This window comes from Planococcus citri, chromosome 2 (genome assembly GCF_950023065.1).
Source record: "Planococcus citri chromosome 2, ihPlaCitr1.1, whole genome shotgun sequence".
In the NCBI taxonomy this organism is placed as follows: Eukaryota; Metazoa; Arthropoda; class Insecta; order Hemiptera; family Pseudococcidae; genus Planococcus; species Planococcus citri.
The window spans coordinates 66,567,360-66,585,039 of NC_088678.1; the positions used below are offsets into that span (position 1 = coordinate 66,567,360).

Sequence of the window (17,680 nt, forward strand, 5' to 3'; positions counted from 1 at the left end):
TCATTTTTTTATGACGTTAGTTTTGAAAAAGAAAAGAGAACGGGGCCAGTGAGGGCGAAAGCTCTTGAAAATTAATTGTATTTCGAAAGGTATAAAAACGATACTTTTTATGCGAGAAATTTATTTTTTCACTTTAAAGCTTTAAAAGTTGAATAATATTCTTTTTTTAAATTTCAATGTTGAAAAAAAAAAGAAAATAAGCCCGAGCGAAGCTAGGGCAAAAGTTTTCGAAAATTTGTATTTTGAAAAGTAAAAAACAGGGGTTTTAATCACATCACAGACCCTTCTTTTACTGGGGCCTCGAAAAAGCGCGTGCTCGGGGCAAACTACCCCTTTTGCCTCCTCTCTCGATCTCTCGACGGCCCTGAGTAAGCGAGGTTATCAAAACATTCTATTTTTTGATACCTATCTCCTCAACAAATCATTGCCCTACATTTGTTTTCTGGATGTCTGATGTTTTTTCACTCACAAAATTACCATAGATGAGTTATCCAATTGACTGATATTTGTCTTGAAATATTCCAGAATAATGCAACTTTTCTTTAGTACTTCGGAAGTTCGGATAAGACCTATTCAGTCAAGCTATACAGAAGTAGAAATAGATACACATCAGCTTATCTCTGAACGATCAGCGCATATAAATACATACATACCTATCTACATAAGTAATCTATTGAGATAAAAACGATTTACGTCCAGTATTCTTAATAATCAACTCTAATGCAAAGAACCTCAGAACCTCACAAAGATGATAAGATGATCGTACAAATCATGCTTCCTGTTATTGGTTGAATTACCTATTTTCTTTTGATTATTAGAGGTATTCGCGTGTTTTCGTTTCTATTCGGAAATTTTCGTGTTCAATAATGTAATAAATGCCTTAGGTACCTCTAGGGAGGTACTCGTAGGTTGTGCAGATTTTGTACAGTTCCTTGTACATCGTTGTGTAATTAATGGTCGGCTTACTTATTCGTTTTATAAATTCAACACTTCCTCTTTCGCTGTAAAATGGAATCCAAAATTAAGCACTGTAGTGAAATTTCGGAAGATCTTCCAACACAAAACGAGTAAATATACCGAAAATTCCAGTCATTTCTCGACTTATATGTAGTTATACTACTCTGAGCTCTCATTTTCAGCAAGAGTTCTTCAAACTCGACGACTCCTTCGATATGGTTATCGAAACGATTTTTGGTAACATGTCTGATATTTCTGGGTTTAGTCAATATGAGCATGATAAAATTAAACGTGTGCATTGCTGTCGTCGAAATGACATCCGAGAAACTGATTATCGAAGAAAACCGCACAATAACCCAGGTATAACTCATCAACCAATTACTTTTTCGAATAACACTTCTGTCAATATTCATTTCCTATGAAACCCATTGCAGCGAGCAGAATTTGACTGGGATACTTCCAAAGTAGGCCTTCTGCTGAACATGTACGAATATGGAGGTATGATGTCTTTCGTACTCGCTTCAGTTCCATCCAAGATAGGAGGATCCACAGCTTGCGGTACATTCACATTGCTGATTGGCTTATTAACGCTATTGGCACCAATCAGTGTTTATCAAGATTTCAAATGGTTGTTGATGAATCGTTTTTTAATCGGAGTCTGCGACGTAATGGACGAAAATCATAATAATTTTTTAGGCGCGAAAATCACTTGTCTCAGCTTAATCTTCCTATAATGGGTATCTTTCTTCCTTTCAGAATATCGCTTATGCCAGCAAATCAGAAGTTTTTCAACGTTGGATTCCAGTTACGGAGAGATCTCGACTAATGTCTCTTAGCTACAATGGCTTATTCATTGGCACCACCATTATTCACTCATCTGGTGGAATTCTAGCTTACAAGTGGGGCTGGCCCATGGTATTTTATGCCACAGGTGGGTATTCAAAATTCGAGGAGCAATCAATGTTTTTTCAACTGATGAATAATGTCTTCTTTGGTCATCCTCTTAGGTATCAGTTGCCTGGTCTGGTCTATAATCTGGCTAATACTCATTCCCAATGATCCCTCCAAAGATAGACGGATTTCAAAAAAAGAACTCGCCCATATTGTCAATGGAACGGTGAAAAAAACAACCAAAGTTGTAAATATTCCTTACAAAAATATCTTCACGTCGATACCTTTTTGGACGCTTTGCTTGTGCCGAATGATTCAAGGATGGTCTCTGACCACGATCCTGGCATGCCTTCCACTCTTTGTCAAAGGTAATCGTGCAATATCCCAATCAGCCCGATTTATTTACATTTCTTGACCATTCTTGATTTTTTTTTTTCAGACGCAACTCAAACGAGTACCGATTTAGTTGGATATATTTCATCGATTCCCAGTATCGTATGTACTCTCATGATACCATTAATAGGGGCAGGGATGGACAGCTGGAAGAATAATTCCAAAATAAAAATCACAAAGGTGAGATCTTATTGTTTTTTTCATCAAAATATGTATAGTAGGTACTTCTTCGCAACTATCAAATCATAAGCATCAATTTTTAATCACGTTCTCGTAATGTTAACAGATGCATAAAATAATCGTAGGATTCATTTTATTCTTCGGAGCCACTCTTCTAGGATCTGCCATGCTTCTGTCTAATTTTATCCTAACCATAGCCTGTTTTGCCATCATTAGAACTTTATTATCGTTAAATGCATTAGTATTGCTGTAAGTTCCACAAGTACCTAGCTACCTACTTCTTGATAATTTTATGGATACAAATTCTGTTTTCCACAACCTAAATTTATTGCTGTTCTAGAATGGTGGTAATTTATATGGCACCCAATCACGCAGGAACAATCTCAGCTTTGTCAACTTTCTGGTACGCTTTGGGTAATATTTTATCACATCACGCCATTGGAGAAATGACCTCGAATCATGTGAGTACCTACCTACTTTGAAATTTCAAACCAGGTATTTATCAAATACTCAAAATCGATTTTAACTCATCCCTTATTGATTTATGTATTTCATTCTCCAGAGCGTCGAAGAATGGAACAGAGTATTTACTCTGACAGCCAGTTTCATGGCATTGGGTGGACTTCTTTTTATTTCATTCGGATCTAGCGAGCCTCAATGGTATACATCTGCAGATGATATTCCACCAGACAGCGAGAAAAAAGTTGCGGAAAAATGATCAATGAGTGAAATACCCATCATTGTTTGATCTTAGTACATATTATACTACTTTTTTAAAAAGGAAACATTTTGTGCCAATATTTATGTAAAAAATTGTTTTGAAATACATGCACTTGATAAGAACATTGTTAGAGGAAGAGACTCAAATATGAAATGGGCTCAGCTCTTTTGGCTATACCTTTGGCATTTATTCATGAAAATGAGTGAAATAACGATTGATTAATTAATTATGATTTATGTCTAATAATTCGTCTTGAATTTTTTTGGCAGTTTTCCAAAAAAAAAAAATTGTTTTAAATATATTTGAAAATATGTATAACAGATGTTTCAGCATGAAATGATTTTTTCTCAGAATAAATTCGATCAAATGAGCTCGGAATTATTTATTGAGGATGTCGGGGGAGTGGTGATGCAAACTTAAGATTTGAATACAACCGGGTACGAGTAAAAAAACAACGTAAGATAAACAAGTTGCCTATTTTGAAAATTGAAGGAGAAAAAATTTGTTTGGAAAATTTTAAGTAAAACAACATTATTTTTGATGCGAGAAGTCAATCTTTCTACTCAACAACTTTGGTTGGAGAAAATAAAAAGGAAAATGATCTGACCCGAGCGAAAACTTTTGAAAATTTATAACTCAAGACGTAAAAATCCATGGTTTTTGGCAATTCTTTGATTTTCCCTGCTTACACAATTTCTTCCCATCTTTCCCAAACTTCTCAACTTATTCCAAGGCAACCAGTTTTACCCAGAAATTCCCAAATTGTTGCCTAATTTCTTTTTTTTGGGGGGGGCCTTCCTTCTTTGACACGCCTCTGAGTTTAATTACAAAATGATCCGTTCAATCAATTTAAATAAGTAATTGGGTACATATTAATTACCTGAATGATACCGCACGCATTCCTCTCAGAATTTCTCCATTTTATGAATTGTAATCCTCAGACGCCAATGGATAATCATAATTCATGTACACGCCTGAAATCAAATAATAAAAATTAGAATTAGGTATTTCATCAGCATTCTTGACCTTCTTCAGGCCTTTTTTCTAGAGAGATTTCTAAGCACATTTTTATGTGAAAATGGATTGGTGAGCTGCCGTGTAACTTGGAGATAGGAAAACGCTTCGATTTTGAATATTGACGATATACTTATTTTAAATTATTCGCAAATGCATATTAAGTATACAAAATATAAATTTGATTATTTTCTGAAATCAGTTAAGTACCTATCGAAAGTTTTAAAATCGTGATCTGTGAATCATAAAGCTCATAAATTTTTGTAAAATACAACGATTCCAAAAAAATGTTAATCGCTTCAAGTATAATTACCTAATCTACGTCATTTTCTTAGTAAGTTTATTGAACCTTCTTCTTTTTTTTTTTTTTTTTTTTCAGCGCGAAGATATGATACAACTTAATATGATAAGGTAGGTCGTATTAATCAGATAATATGGTACCTGTTACTTCCACGAAACATAAATATTACCCGAATAGCATTTTCTAACGAATTAAAACAACTGAAAAAATATACATATCAAAATCTGAGCATTGATTCGGAAATTTATCCGCATAGCAGCAAACGTAATGTCATTTACGCCAATTACTCTGTCTCACTAGCTTTTTATCAATTTATTTTGCTTCTAGACGCCACTCTCTCTACTATCTCTTTTAATCGCTCAGTATTTAAAACAGAATAGGCGCCAGAATAATATTTATATTTATTATCAAAAGTAGAACTGAGGCAATAAATAAATAATGATGATGACGAAAAGTTAAAGAACAAATATTTATTTTAATTGGGAGGTATGAGTATTAGGTACGTATGCATAATAGATTCCTCTTTTAAACTAAGACCCCCCCCCCGGGGGGGAGGGAAGTTGAGTGAGTTGGAAAAAGTTGGAAATTTGGCGAAAGTTGGAAAGAAGTAGAGTAAACTGGGAAAATCAAAAAATTACCAAAAACCAAAACCATGGGTTTTTATGTACTACTTGAATTATAAATTTTCAAAAGCGTTCACCCCAAGCCAGATTTTTCCCCTTTTTCTTTCTCGAAACAAAATTGGAAAGTAGAAAAATTGACTTCTCACATCGAAAATAATATTTTTTTGCTTTAAATTTTTCAAAAAATGTTTTTCCAGTGCATTCCAAACAAAACTGCCAGAAAGTCCCAACTTTGGCTAAAATATGTATCAAACTTATTTTTCGCTAAAATTTCGGAAATAATTTCTAACTTTTGCCAAATTGGTTCTTTTTAAAAATATAAAACATGTCCTCAAATAAATGTAGAATTGCGAATTTTTGAGATCTTTTTACCTCCCCTTGCTTGAGCAGCATCAAAAATTTTCCAAAACTTTTGTTTCCAACTCTCCCTTCCAAAATTATATCAGGCTAATTAGCTGGGAAAATCCTGGAGGGGGATCTGGGGTAAAAACTTGGGAAAATCTGGCGAAAAAAGGTGTTCAGTCTCACTTACTCCCCCCTCCTCCAACAACTACCGGCATACTATCGTTGCTCATTAGTGATTCGAACAGTAAATGGGTTTTTTCGCCGAATTTAGTGATTCTTTTTACTGAATCGTGTTTTGTGTATTGTGGAGTGTCGTTTGGTGCTTCGGCGGTTAAAATTTTGTCCATATTCGCTAATTATCGCGAAAATTTGTACTGTTGTCGTGAGATGCGAGTCTTATCAGTTATGTGTATTCAAACTTCGATTTTTGTCGTTGCCAAGATTAATTTGATCGTTTAGTTGCGTGCTATACCTTTATTGGGCATCGGATAGGTTTGGATATGTTTGGATATGTTTTGTATGGCTCTAATACGCGACTTATGTGTATATCTTGCTGCTAATCTTGAAACAAGCTGAGTAAAATTAGATCGCCATTCTCTGTTATCACTATTGCGTGGCAACTGGTTCGAATTTGTGACCTGGTGAAAATCAGCTGTAGTACTACTCTCTGCCGCCATCAGTGGAGTGTTATAGTCGACGCAGATTGGTTGCCTAACCCAAGAGGTATAGGCAAAGTTTCCTTACGTCACCATGGTTACATACTTTTATCAAGATGGTTACAAGTACCGAGAATCTCGTAGATGTGCATCCGGGCAGTATACATATATCTGTACCAATTCCAAGTGTAATGTCAGTATTCAAGTCTCACCTGGGAAGACAAAATCCGTGGCCAACAATGGAAAACAAGTAAAACAACACGACCATCCGCCTCAGCAAAGTGTTGTGTCAATTGAATCCATTGCTCAGGTGGGTAATGCTACTACTACTACTACTACTGCTGAAGTGCATACCTGTACAGTGCCCATAAAGCCGCCCCCCTTTGCGCCAACTACACCAGTACCAGCACATGTCCCTAAACTATCAACGTCAACACCCTTCCACAACTCTACAAAAGTCACACCACAACCACAGTCAGAGCTGAACAAAATCGAAAATGATAATACTCTCGAAGATACTGGCAATTACCCCGACACCTTCGATGATACTTATATCAGTGACAGAGAACATCCTAGTGGTGATGATAATTTTGACATCCCAGGTTCTATTATTGATGAGATCAACATCCTGGAGAATCGGCTAAAACATATACCAACTCTACTGAAATGCGTTGAAGAAATTGGCACACAAGTAAACGACATCCTACAGATGGTTAAAAACATTCAAGAACGTGTGACCAAACTTGAAACTCATATGTCTTTGAAACATACACAAACCAGGTCACTTCATGGGACAAAAACGAAGTCTCCAGCTGCATTGAATGAAAACCTAAATACTCACAGCAAAAATGCCATAATCGATCCTCCAGTCCAGTTCAAACCATCCAAGAAACTGAAGCATAGGGTGCTTCTAGTAGGAGACAGTCATGTTAGAGGACTTCAGCACCTTCTCACTCAAATACTGGGTAATTCAATCTTCACAATCGAGGCCCTAAGCAAACCAGGGACATCACTGGCAGAGTGCTCACAAAGTGTTGATCTTCTAACATCCAATTATACTGCTGATGATGTAGTTCTATTCATTGGAGGCTCGAATAATCCTACTACAGAAATCATCAATGAACATATTCAAAATGTTAGAAAAATCTCATCAAGAACTCATGCCATCCAATATGAGATACCCTACACAATGAATAAGAAGGCTGATAAGGGCATTGCTTCCGCAAATAGGCATATTCGAGCTATATTGTCAGTGCTGGATGAAGTGTACCTACAGTGGCGTTGCTTTAAACCTCGTCGTATTCATTATACTCATGGAAGACATCTCAATGAGAATGGTAAGAGGTATCTATGTGGAAATATTGCTCGTTTTTTGTTTACTCTGTTTAATGTTTGTACAGTGACTAGTATTAGCTCTAAAAAGCCCCTTGATGGGACAAATTTATGTAATTCTAAATCTAGTGCATCCACCCACCAACCACCTACCTATTCTTCAGTGACGAAAAGGACACATGGCATACATTGGCGGAAACCTAATAAAACCAAGTTTTCTCCCCACCTTACTCAATCTACATCTGTGCTGAACTCTTCAGAAAAGCTAAACTCAACCTTGATTATACCACATGCTCCTCCTCCTCCTCCTCCTCCTCCTCCTCCTCCTAGTTCTGTTCCTCTCAGAATGCCTCCAGTGCAACCAAATGTGCACAATGCAGCCCAATTTCAACACCCACCACCCATGTATTTCAGTCAACCACCAGTTATGATGCCGATGCTTATCAATCACCAACCTAATTATTCTGGCCATTATTCAGGTAACCCATCTCCGATTGCTACGCATCCACCAAATTTTCAATTGCCTCTGGCTACTCTATAAATTCAAGCCAGCAAATTGTACAGCTCCTAACGCTCAATGTGCAATCACTCTCAAATAAAATTGCCCTATTGAATGATTATCTTAGAAAATCCAACTGTCAACTGATCTGTTTAACAGAACATTGGTTGAATTCTAACCAACTAGGCTCTCTGTACATTAATGGCTACTCTGTTGCTTCTGCTTACTGTCGAAATAGTTTGAAAGGAGGCGGATCATGCATCTTGATTCAAGACTCCAGTAATCTGGTGTGTAACTCACGTAAAGATGTTCAGGTGCTGTCAGTAGACCAGCATATTGAAATATCAGCAATTTCAGTTCCCTCCCTCCACCTAAATATACTCTCCATATACCGATCACCCTCAGGTATGCCTGACATATTTTTTAGCAAATTAGAACATGCAATTACCCTTCTCAATAATAGTTACCAAATTGTGGTTGGTGGTGATTTTAATATCAATATTTTAGATGATAATGTGTTATCTCGTAGATTTTTCTTGTTACTGTCATCATATGGTCTGAAGTTGACATGTTATCAGCCCACCAGGCTTGGAAATTGTATTGATAATTTTATTTGTAATAGGGATTCTGAGTTTTCTTCCAGGGTAGATACACCACATATATCAGATCACAATAGTGTACTCCTATCCTTGAAACTGGTCAAAAAATCTGTGAATACAGCAAAACAACCTCTTTTAAAAAAACGTATGTTCTCTAAAACAAATTTTGAAAAATTTTTCCACTCTCTGGATTCTGAAAATTGGGATGCACTGAAAATAGGTGATATTAATTCCAAATTTTCTAATTTTTTAAATATTTTTTTGAACCACTACAACTTATCTTTCCCACTTCAAACTTACACAAATCATAACCCTAACCACTTACATTATCCTCATAGTATTCAAACCCAAATACGCACTCTAAAAACTAGACTATTAGAATCTTACTCAAATTGGAAATTTGGTGGGTCTGAAGATGATAAAATTGAATACAAGCTCCGTCAAAAGGAATATAAAAAATTGATCAATTGGGCAAATATAGAATCAAACTCTCACAAAGTTGCAATCTCAAATAATATCTGCAAAACTACATGGAAGATAATAAACTCATATCAACCATGCAAACATTCCATTGATCATATTACATTCCGAGATACCAAATATACCAACTCAGCTGATATGGCTAGGTTATTCAGCCAACATTTTGCAACTGTTGCGAATAACGTAGTTAATTCTTCTCAAACATTGGACCCATTATCCCTCATTCTAGCTAATGATTCCTCAATATTTGTGTTACCAGCTACTGCAGCTGAAGTCTCTAATGTCATACAAGGTCTCAAAAATTCCAACTCTAGGGATAGTTATGGTTTAGATGTAGGTATTATGAAACAAGCTGATCGCTACATATCTCATATACTTGCTGAACTTTTTAATGACTCCATAGATCAGGGAAAATTTCCAGAAAGCTTGAAATCAAGTATTGTAACCCCTGTACATAAAAAAGGAGAAAAATCAAATTTAAACAACTATAGGCCCATCTCTGTAACACCAGTATTCTCAAAGATTTTTGAGCGTCTGTTGTATAATCGACTGATACGATTCCTATCAGCTAACAGCATTCTAAGTGAAACACAATTTGGCTTCCGTCGTGGGAAAAACACCACCAAAGCAATATATAATTTATTGAACAAAATTCTCCAAGCTGGTCAAGAGGGTGAAAATTCATTGGCAATATTCTGTGATTTATCGAAAGCTTTTGATACCATGAACCACAGAATTCTACTGGGAAAGTTGGAAAAATATGGAATAAGGGGTCCAATCCACAGTTGGCTGAAATCCTTCCTTGAAAATAGGGCACAAATAGTCAAAATCCAAAATGGCGAGACTTACACCTTTTCTGAAGAGAAAATAATAGACAAAGGAGTCCCCCAAGGTTCCATACTTGGACCTTTATTGTTTATTCTCTATGTTAACGATTTGTCATCTTACATTAATGCACTTCTAACCCAGTTTGCAGATGATACAACTATGTTTTTAAAAGGTGGTAGCTGGGACACACTGCTTAAAAAAACAGAACATGTTCTCAAAAACTTAATCTGCTGGTTTAATGCAAATTCCATGAGCTTAAACTTGGAAAAAACAGTAACAGTGCCTTTCAATGTAACCCCCAAGGAGGCAGACCTGGTAGCAGAAACTCTCTCAACTCTGCCTAATGTCTCTTGTGCTGCAAAGTTCTTAGGGGTTGATGTTCAATGCAATTTAAAATGGGATGTATACATCACTAAATTAACCAGTCGTTTGTCATCTATAAACTTTTTACTCTTTCAGCTATGCCAAATTACAAATCAAAAAACTCTCAGACTTGCATATTTTGGACTATTCCACTCCACAATGGCCTATGGGGTAGTTTTTTGGGGAGGTAATGCATCTTATGTCAAGCAAATACTCACACTACAAAAACGTGCGATAAGAACAATTTATAAACTACCTCTAAGACAAACATGCAGACCCACCTTTGTTGATAATAAAATTCTCACTACAATATCACAATATATTCTGGACATATCTCTCATGGTTTATACTGGGGTTATAACCTTTCCAAAAATTACCCATCCATACAGTACCAGATCACGAGGTAACCTCAGAACTCCCCACCACCGCACAAAACTTCTCCAGAGTAGCACTGTATCATCTGCTGCAAAAGTATATAATCGGATTCCAGGGAGTGTAAAAAACCAGCCAACTGCAAAAAAATTCAAACATGTCCTGAAAGAATGGCTGATAACTAGGGCTTATTATACCCTGGAAGAATATCTCAGCTCCCCGGATCAATAAGAGTTCAAATTTTTTGAAATAACCTGGATGAGTAGATTTTATGTACCCATAGTTTTAAATCTTCATCTTTTATGTTTTAATCAAGTTTTTTTTTACCCTATATTTTAATCTGAAATTTGTATTCTATGTACTTATATGCTTAACTTGATACGATGGCAGCAATGCTGCCGCATGTATCACAAATAAAGAATTTGAATTTGAACTCATTATTTTGTCACGCTTCTGGAAAAGATTTCCAATTTCCCATTGCGACACTTCAAACTCGATGATCATACAAAATGTGCCATTATTTTTCTAAATATGAAATGAAAAAATTGATCAAAGATTAAGTTGATTCAAATTTAATAAATTAGGAATTTTTGATTAGTACTTGTGCTGGAAGTCAGAAGAGTACAAAGTAGAAAAAAAGAAATGAAAAAAAAAATTAGAAACTGCGAGTTACGAATACCTATAAAAAATGGATATCGTTCGCAAGGAGGTGAAATATATATGTACTTGACCAGGAAGCTACGACTCCTCGGGCAACACAAATTAAATAATGATAGCATCTAGCCGACTTTACATCTTTCAAAGTTCCTTATCTAATTTTATTTAAAAAAAAAAAAAAAAAAAAAAAAAAAAAAAAAAAAAATAGCCCAGTAGCCTAATTTGCCGGTGTTGAAAGTAGAAAAGATCGTTTGAATTGATCCATGAAGAATACAATATTTTTTTCCCCATAAATGAAATAATTAATAATATTATACACATATTAGATATTCGTAATTAAATTTGTGACGGTTTCGATATTACGGAATTTATAGATTGATGAAGTTCAAACGAATATTTGAATGCTGATAAGTAGAACAATACGAAGATAATTACCCAGGTAATTAGGAACATTATACGAATATGATAATCGATTTAATCAGTTTCGCAAGTTCGCTCGATCTGAATTTCATAGTGTAACTATCGTAATTGCCCATTTTTTTCTTAAAGTTTCGCGCTGAAACATAACAAAGTTGTATTTTTGCTTTGAATATTGTTCTTTGAGATATTCAAATCGATTTCACAAAAAATATTCGAGAAGCGTAGTGAATTGAACGGTGGAATCCCGATTCTTCAAGTAAGTAATACTTACGTAATTTTCAATATGGATTGATTTTTGCATGTTTCACGTCTATTAAATCTTAGTATAAGCAAGACCTTTTGATTATTTTTCTGCCACAAATAAAATGTACTATATTCCCAAGTTGACAATTTTTTTTGTTGCAATTTTTAGTCAAACAATACAACTAATTTGCAATAAAATTTGGTAAAGTTCCAAAAAACGACTCTTCAAAACTTGACGCTTTTCAATTGGCAGAAAATGCAACTTATAGAATGCATCGTAATTCAGTTTCCTACCCAATAACCTATCAATTATTTATAGTTCACGATTTCCATGCAAAAATATTCGCATAAATAGGTATTTCTTCCTATATATCTCTATCAACTGTCAACACTACACGTTAAAATTTACCTGTAACTGGAAACTGCTGAAAAGATTTTGCAATGTAAACATTTCAAGGTGATAAAAATAAATCGCACGTGTTTCTTCTTTACAGTGATTACTGATTAAACTAAAATTTATGCCTAATTTCCACCAAAAACAAGTTTTTCCACTTATCTTATGCCAACAAAATATTCGATATAAAATCGTTATGTGTTACATTTCTCAAGTTTTAGGTATTTTACAAATTTTGCTGTGTATATGATAGAGAAGGTTAAAATCATATCTATCAATAAGTAGCAAGAGTTGAAAATCATTTGATCCAAAATATAACATGTGAGTGACTCACGTCAGGGTGATTCGAAACATCAATTTATAATTATAGAAACGGATCCATGGTTCTCAACCGGTTTTTAATCCTTGAAAAATAAGAAATGCCTATGATCAATTTACTTACAATACATAATATGTGCCTACTTTGTACCTAGCATTTTTAAATCAAGCTTTATTTTTGAATTAAAAAATTTCGTCAGTCTAACATTTGCTCTGATTGTATCCAAAATAGATAACAATCTATGAAAAAAAAAAATCAAGAAAAGTGAGAGAAAACACTGGGACTGTTGAAAAAAATTCTGGCTGTAAAGAAAAATTTACTCGGGTCTACAATTTTGAAAAATCTTACATTTTGGATTCAAGGTTTAACATTTTAAACGTTTCATAAAAATCCTAACAAGCCAATATTAAAAATGAAATTGGACTCGTCGATGCAGAGTGAATGAAGATTCTTCTAAATTTTGCTACAACATTTGAAGGCAAGATGAAAATGCTTGACCTGTAGCGGCTGTAGCCATTACCACACTTTGCATCTCCGACCTTCCCCCTCAAAATAGTGAAATCGAAATCATGACCACCACTCAGTTACCGGTATTGCTCATTTTTTTTTTAGCAGGTATCATTTTATCGTAAATTTTCAAGGAAAAAATCTGATTTTTCTAGAGCAGGTGATACGACTTCTCAAAATTCTGTTCGGGAATTGCCTTGAAGGGATTTCCCATTCCAACTCCTATAAAAAATTTGAGTAATTTTTTTCCAAAACGTAAATGCAAAAATTATCACGAAATTATCGTATTTTTTTCAAATTTTACGTATATATTATCAAACAATCTGTTTCATTTCAAAAACAAGTCTTCAAAAAAAAAAAACAAAAAAAAAAAAACTTGAATTTGAGGCGAGGGTGTGAATATTTGAAATGTATATGCAGATTGCAGAGAAAAAGAACACTTTTCCATTTTAAACTTCATGAAAAAACAAACTACGTATAGTCGTATAGGCATCATAAACGTTATAGCAATTAAGAAAAAAACCTCCGGAGACTTTTCAATCTCCTCTAGAAACTTCAAATCACTTTGAAAACCCCAAAAATTGTCTTTAGCACATATAACTTTGGGATTTGCTTATTGGACCCTTTCGACCAATTTAGAAATTAACGTGAAATTCCAGACTGCAAGTTCAAGAATTAATTTTTATCCAATTTGTGGAAAAAAACAAATTTAGAGCAAGCAGCCTACAAAAAAATCGAAATTTAGCTTTTTTAAAGCCTCCAGCAAATTTTCAAATTCCTCCGGAAAGTAGAAAATCCAACTCTTCGTATAAGACAAATCACGAGTCTATATTTTTTCATTCAGATATCGCCTGACGTGTGGACGTAACCTCCCGACCCAAGAACTGATGATATAAAAATATGTAGTCCAAATTGATCAAAAATTAACTTTTCAATTGACAGTTTTGAAATGTCGCCATAACCATTCTCAAAAAGGTTGAGAGGACGTCCAATAAGCACCAACCAAAGCTATAGTAACCAAAGTTCATTTTTGGTCACTCCAGAAAAATTTCAAATTTGTGGAGAAATTTGAAAAAACCACTGAAGGCTCCAAAATGGCCGAAAACTAGCAGTTGTTGATGTGTGGGCGAGGGGGGCTGAATCAACAACATTATTCACATCGATTAATTTTGTTCAAACACTACATTTTTTTAAATTTTCAAAAATTCGTCAAAAATCCAAAAACAAACTTTAGCTCTTAAAATTTTGATTGAGGAGGTTTTTAAACATGCTCTTTTGAGTTAGCTCGATTTCGTTCCAATCGGAGAGCGCCAGTTCAAAAGGTTCAATTACGAGCAGGTTTTTTTTTTTTTTCATTTTGAAAATATACATGTTGAAAATGGCTGGTTTTTCAAAATTGCACCTAAATACCAAAAAGATCATAAGATTCTAAATCAAATCATGCCTAGCAAAATGTTTTTTTTCAAAAATGAAAAAAAATTGATAAAAAAACTAAGTGGACGGGAAGGGGTGTAATCTGTGACTTTGAATTCTATACGTTCGACTTTGTTCACTGTGGGAATTTGAAAGCTCATTCCAGTGGATTTCTCGATGATAATTAACTATCCACTCATTGGACTTTTTTTTTTGCTACAATTTTTCACCAAGTACTTTTTTATTAAATCGTCGAAAACTTTCAACACACAAAAATCACTGAATTCAGTTCTGAAAATTCTCCCTCCCTTCCTCCCAAAATAGTCGGACTGTCCGCATAAAGATCAATTCCACCCTCCTCCCCGCCGTTCCTCCGGGACAATTCTGCAGGTAAATTTCAAGTCGTTTTGGAGTCTCCAGCGATTTTTTGAAAATTACTGGAATCTCCACCAGATTTTTGAAACTTGAAATTTTCACAACATTTTATCAAATGGAGTTAGCAAGCCGAAATTTACTCTGCAAACTAATTTCAATACAATATGTAGTCGACTGCATGGTGGTTTCAAGTAGTTTTGAAGCTTCCAGCTACTTTTTGGAAACTTCAATTTTCCTAAAAACGCCATGAAACCTTTCAAAAAGTCGCTAGAGGCTCCAGAATGACTTGAACCCACCTGAAGTCGTCTTCAGACGGTGTTACGAGTAAAATTGGAGTGTAGAGATAAATTTGGCTTTCCATTTTTATGAAATTTTGGGGAAATTACAAGTTTCAAAAATCTACTGGAGGCTCCAGTAATTATCAAAAAATCGCTGGAGGCTCCGAAACGACTTGAAATTTACCTGCAGTCGACTTCGTAGCGTGTTGAAATTAGTTTGCAGAATGAATTTCGTCTTTCCAACTCCATTTGATGAAATTTTGTGTGGTAATTTCGAGTTTTAAAAATCTGCCGGAGGCTCCAGAACTGCTCAAAACGGTTTGAAACAGTTTTTAATCGATTTCAGTGGCGTAGCCAAGGGAAGGGGGGGCGAAGGGGGCCGTGGCCCCCCTTGCGAGTGAAAATTTGAAAGAAAACATGCAAAAATGGACGTTTTTTCGTTGTTTGGACCCATTTTTTCTAAAAATTTTCGCTCTCGCTTCGCTCGAGCAGTATTTTTGCCTTCATTTTCATAAAATCACCACACATCACAATAGATTTCCAGAAAATTACCCTTCATTTCGATTTTTCATACCTAAAAATCTGGTTTTGCCCCCTCCTTGAGAAAATCCTGGCTACGCCACTGATCGATTTGGCAGGTCGAAAGTAAGGTATAAACTAAATTTCAGCTTGCTAGGTCAATTTGGTAAAATTTTGATTTTTCCCACATATTGGGCAAAATTTGATTTTTGAAAATTCACCAAAAATCGAAAAAGATGTTGTCAGACTCAGATGATGAATTTTTGCCTGCTCTATCAATTTACCTTTGTACGGTTTAAAAAATGTAGTGCAAATTCTATGTTGGAACGCAAAATCTGCGTTTTCGGCTGACCTGTCAATCAAAATGGCCGCCACTTTGTAAGTAATAGGGCCACTTTTTTTTTTTTTTTTTTGAGGACAAGGGCTAGAAATATTTCTTAGGACTCCCCCACTAAGAAAAAAGTTGTCCTGGCGACTAAAACAAATTCTAAATCATCGAAAACCTTCCTTCAATTCAACTCGCAAAAATGACTGAATTCAATTCTGAAAATCCCCCCTCCCCTTCTGTCTTGTCACAAAAAATTCAGAACTCAAATTACAGAAGAGGGTTCAACTGATAAGAGATCGAATTCCAGACTACCAGACTAAAATGATCTTTTCACTCGGTCAGTGTGACTATATCAATCAAGAAATAGTCGTTCTTTCGAATATGTACGAGCTTTCTTGACATTTTTTCTATACCGAAACGTAAATTCGAATATTTTTCATATTTTTTATCAATTTATTTTGAAATTTCGAGTAAAATTGAATTTCTGATAAACGTATCTCTAATTTTCTAATCCACAAAAAAAACTCTCGGAGAGAAAATTCCTACCCCCCCCCCCACTCCCCACTTCGGAAACATTCAACAATTATGAAAAATGGAAATACGAGTAATCAATCCAACTTTCTTTTTAGTGTGCGTAGCACACTATTGGTTTCGCTTTGAGAAATGAAATTTCATTATACATGAATGTTCTCTTAAACTATCCAACTGTTTTTTGTACCTATTGGACACCATTTGAGAATCATTAAGGCGGAGGGAATAGATTATTTTTCATTCAATTCGGATGGGTAATTGCTGAGTAATTGCAATTTTAGTTCATTATTTTAATGCATAAATTCCTAAAAAAGGAGAAAGGGGACTTGCAAAACACCTGCCGCTCATTGTACCCTGCTATACCCCCAGTCTATTCCATCTCCGCTTTTCAAATCAGCTGTCTCATTGTACCCTGTTACACCCCTCACCTGTTAGCTGTATATTCCAAGTGGGAGTGGTTTGGTGGGGCGTTTACCCAACAAATATATTCTTTTAATGCCCAAACCCCCCATGTGAACTCGTAGTCGAATGGTTAGGGCATGTAGGTAGGAATAGGAATTGTAGGGTCCCAGGTTCGAATCCCCATCAGGTAGGTAGGTATAGGTGACGGATTTTTCGTTGGAAATATTGGATAGGTAAATGATGTGGAGTGAGTACATGATGCTGGTGCAAAAAAAAAACGAATTTTGAACCCTGTAGCCCCCTTATTTTAATTTATAAAAACAAAGTTATGAAATATGATGATTAGGAAGAAATAACTCTTGCTTCTCAGTTTTTACTATTTATTAGTGCAAAGCTTTTCAAACACCAAGTGTTCATCATCAGGCTTAAATCACTATTGAACAAAATAACCAAGTCTACAAGCTTATATACTAGTGTACAAGGGTGTGGTAGTTTAACAGTACAAGGGTGTGGCAGTACAAGGGTGTGGTCATGTGGAAGAGGGTGTGGTTGTAGGTGAGGATGTGGTAGGAGTCATGTCTTCAAGTTTGGTTTTAATAACAGAAAGTAGGATATTTTCTAAGGGTTTTAAGTCATTATTTAGTAAATTTGTTTTGTTTTTCTTCATGGCTATTGCTTCCCTAATGTTTAATTGAGATGGTTTATCTATTTTTTGTATGAGGTTCAGGTTTTCAAAGGAA

At 35.1% G+C, this 17,680-nt stretch overlaps 2 protein-coding genes across 2 annotated transcripts in view; both read left to right on the plus strand.

Moving 5' to 3' along the window:
* Positions 1 to 542: 542 nt before the first annotated feature.
* Positions 543 to 3,264, plus strand: LOC135837226 (sialin-like). Its single transcript, XM_065352435.1, has 9 exons — positions 543 to 1,067; positions 1,140 to 1,317; positions 1,392 to 1,622; positions 1,714 to 1,888; positions 1,965 to 2,216; positions 2,288 to 2,421; positions 2,528 to 2,670; positions 2,762 to 2,882; positions 2,984 to 3,264. The coding sequence occupies exons 1-9, from the start codon at positions 1,009 to 1,011 to the stop codon at positions 3,137 to 3,139; spliced, it is 1,449 nt and encodes a 482-aa protein (XP_065208507.1). The 5' UTR covers positions 543 to 1,008; the 3' UTR covers positions 3,140 to 3,264.
* An 8,514-nt stretch (positions 3,265 to 11,778) lies between these two features.
* Positions 11,779 to 17,680, plus strand: part of LOC135837240 (vesicular glutamate transporter 3-like) — a 45,580-nt gene continuing 39,678 nt past the window's right edge. The window contains exon 1 of the mRNA XM_065352451.1: positions 11,779 to 11,887. The gene's annotated coding sequence lies outside the window, so the exon portion shown is untranslated. The remainder of the gene's footprint in view (positions 11,888 to 17,680) is intronic.

Excerpts from the sequence above, each read along its gene's own strand:
- LOC135837226 (XM_065352435.1), top strand. The coding sequence starts at position 1,009 with ATGGAATCCAAAATTAAGCACTGTAGTGAAATTTCGGAAGATCTTCCA. Across the intron at positions 1,068-1,139 it reads GATCTTCCAACACAAAACGA|CAAGAGTTCTTCAAACTCGA; the intron begins GTAAATATACCG and ends TCTCATTTTCAG. Across the intron at positions 1,623-1,713 it reads TTTTAATCGGAGTCTGCGAC|AATATCGCTTATGCCAGCAA; the intron begins GTAATGGACGAA and ends TCTTCCTTTCAG.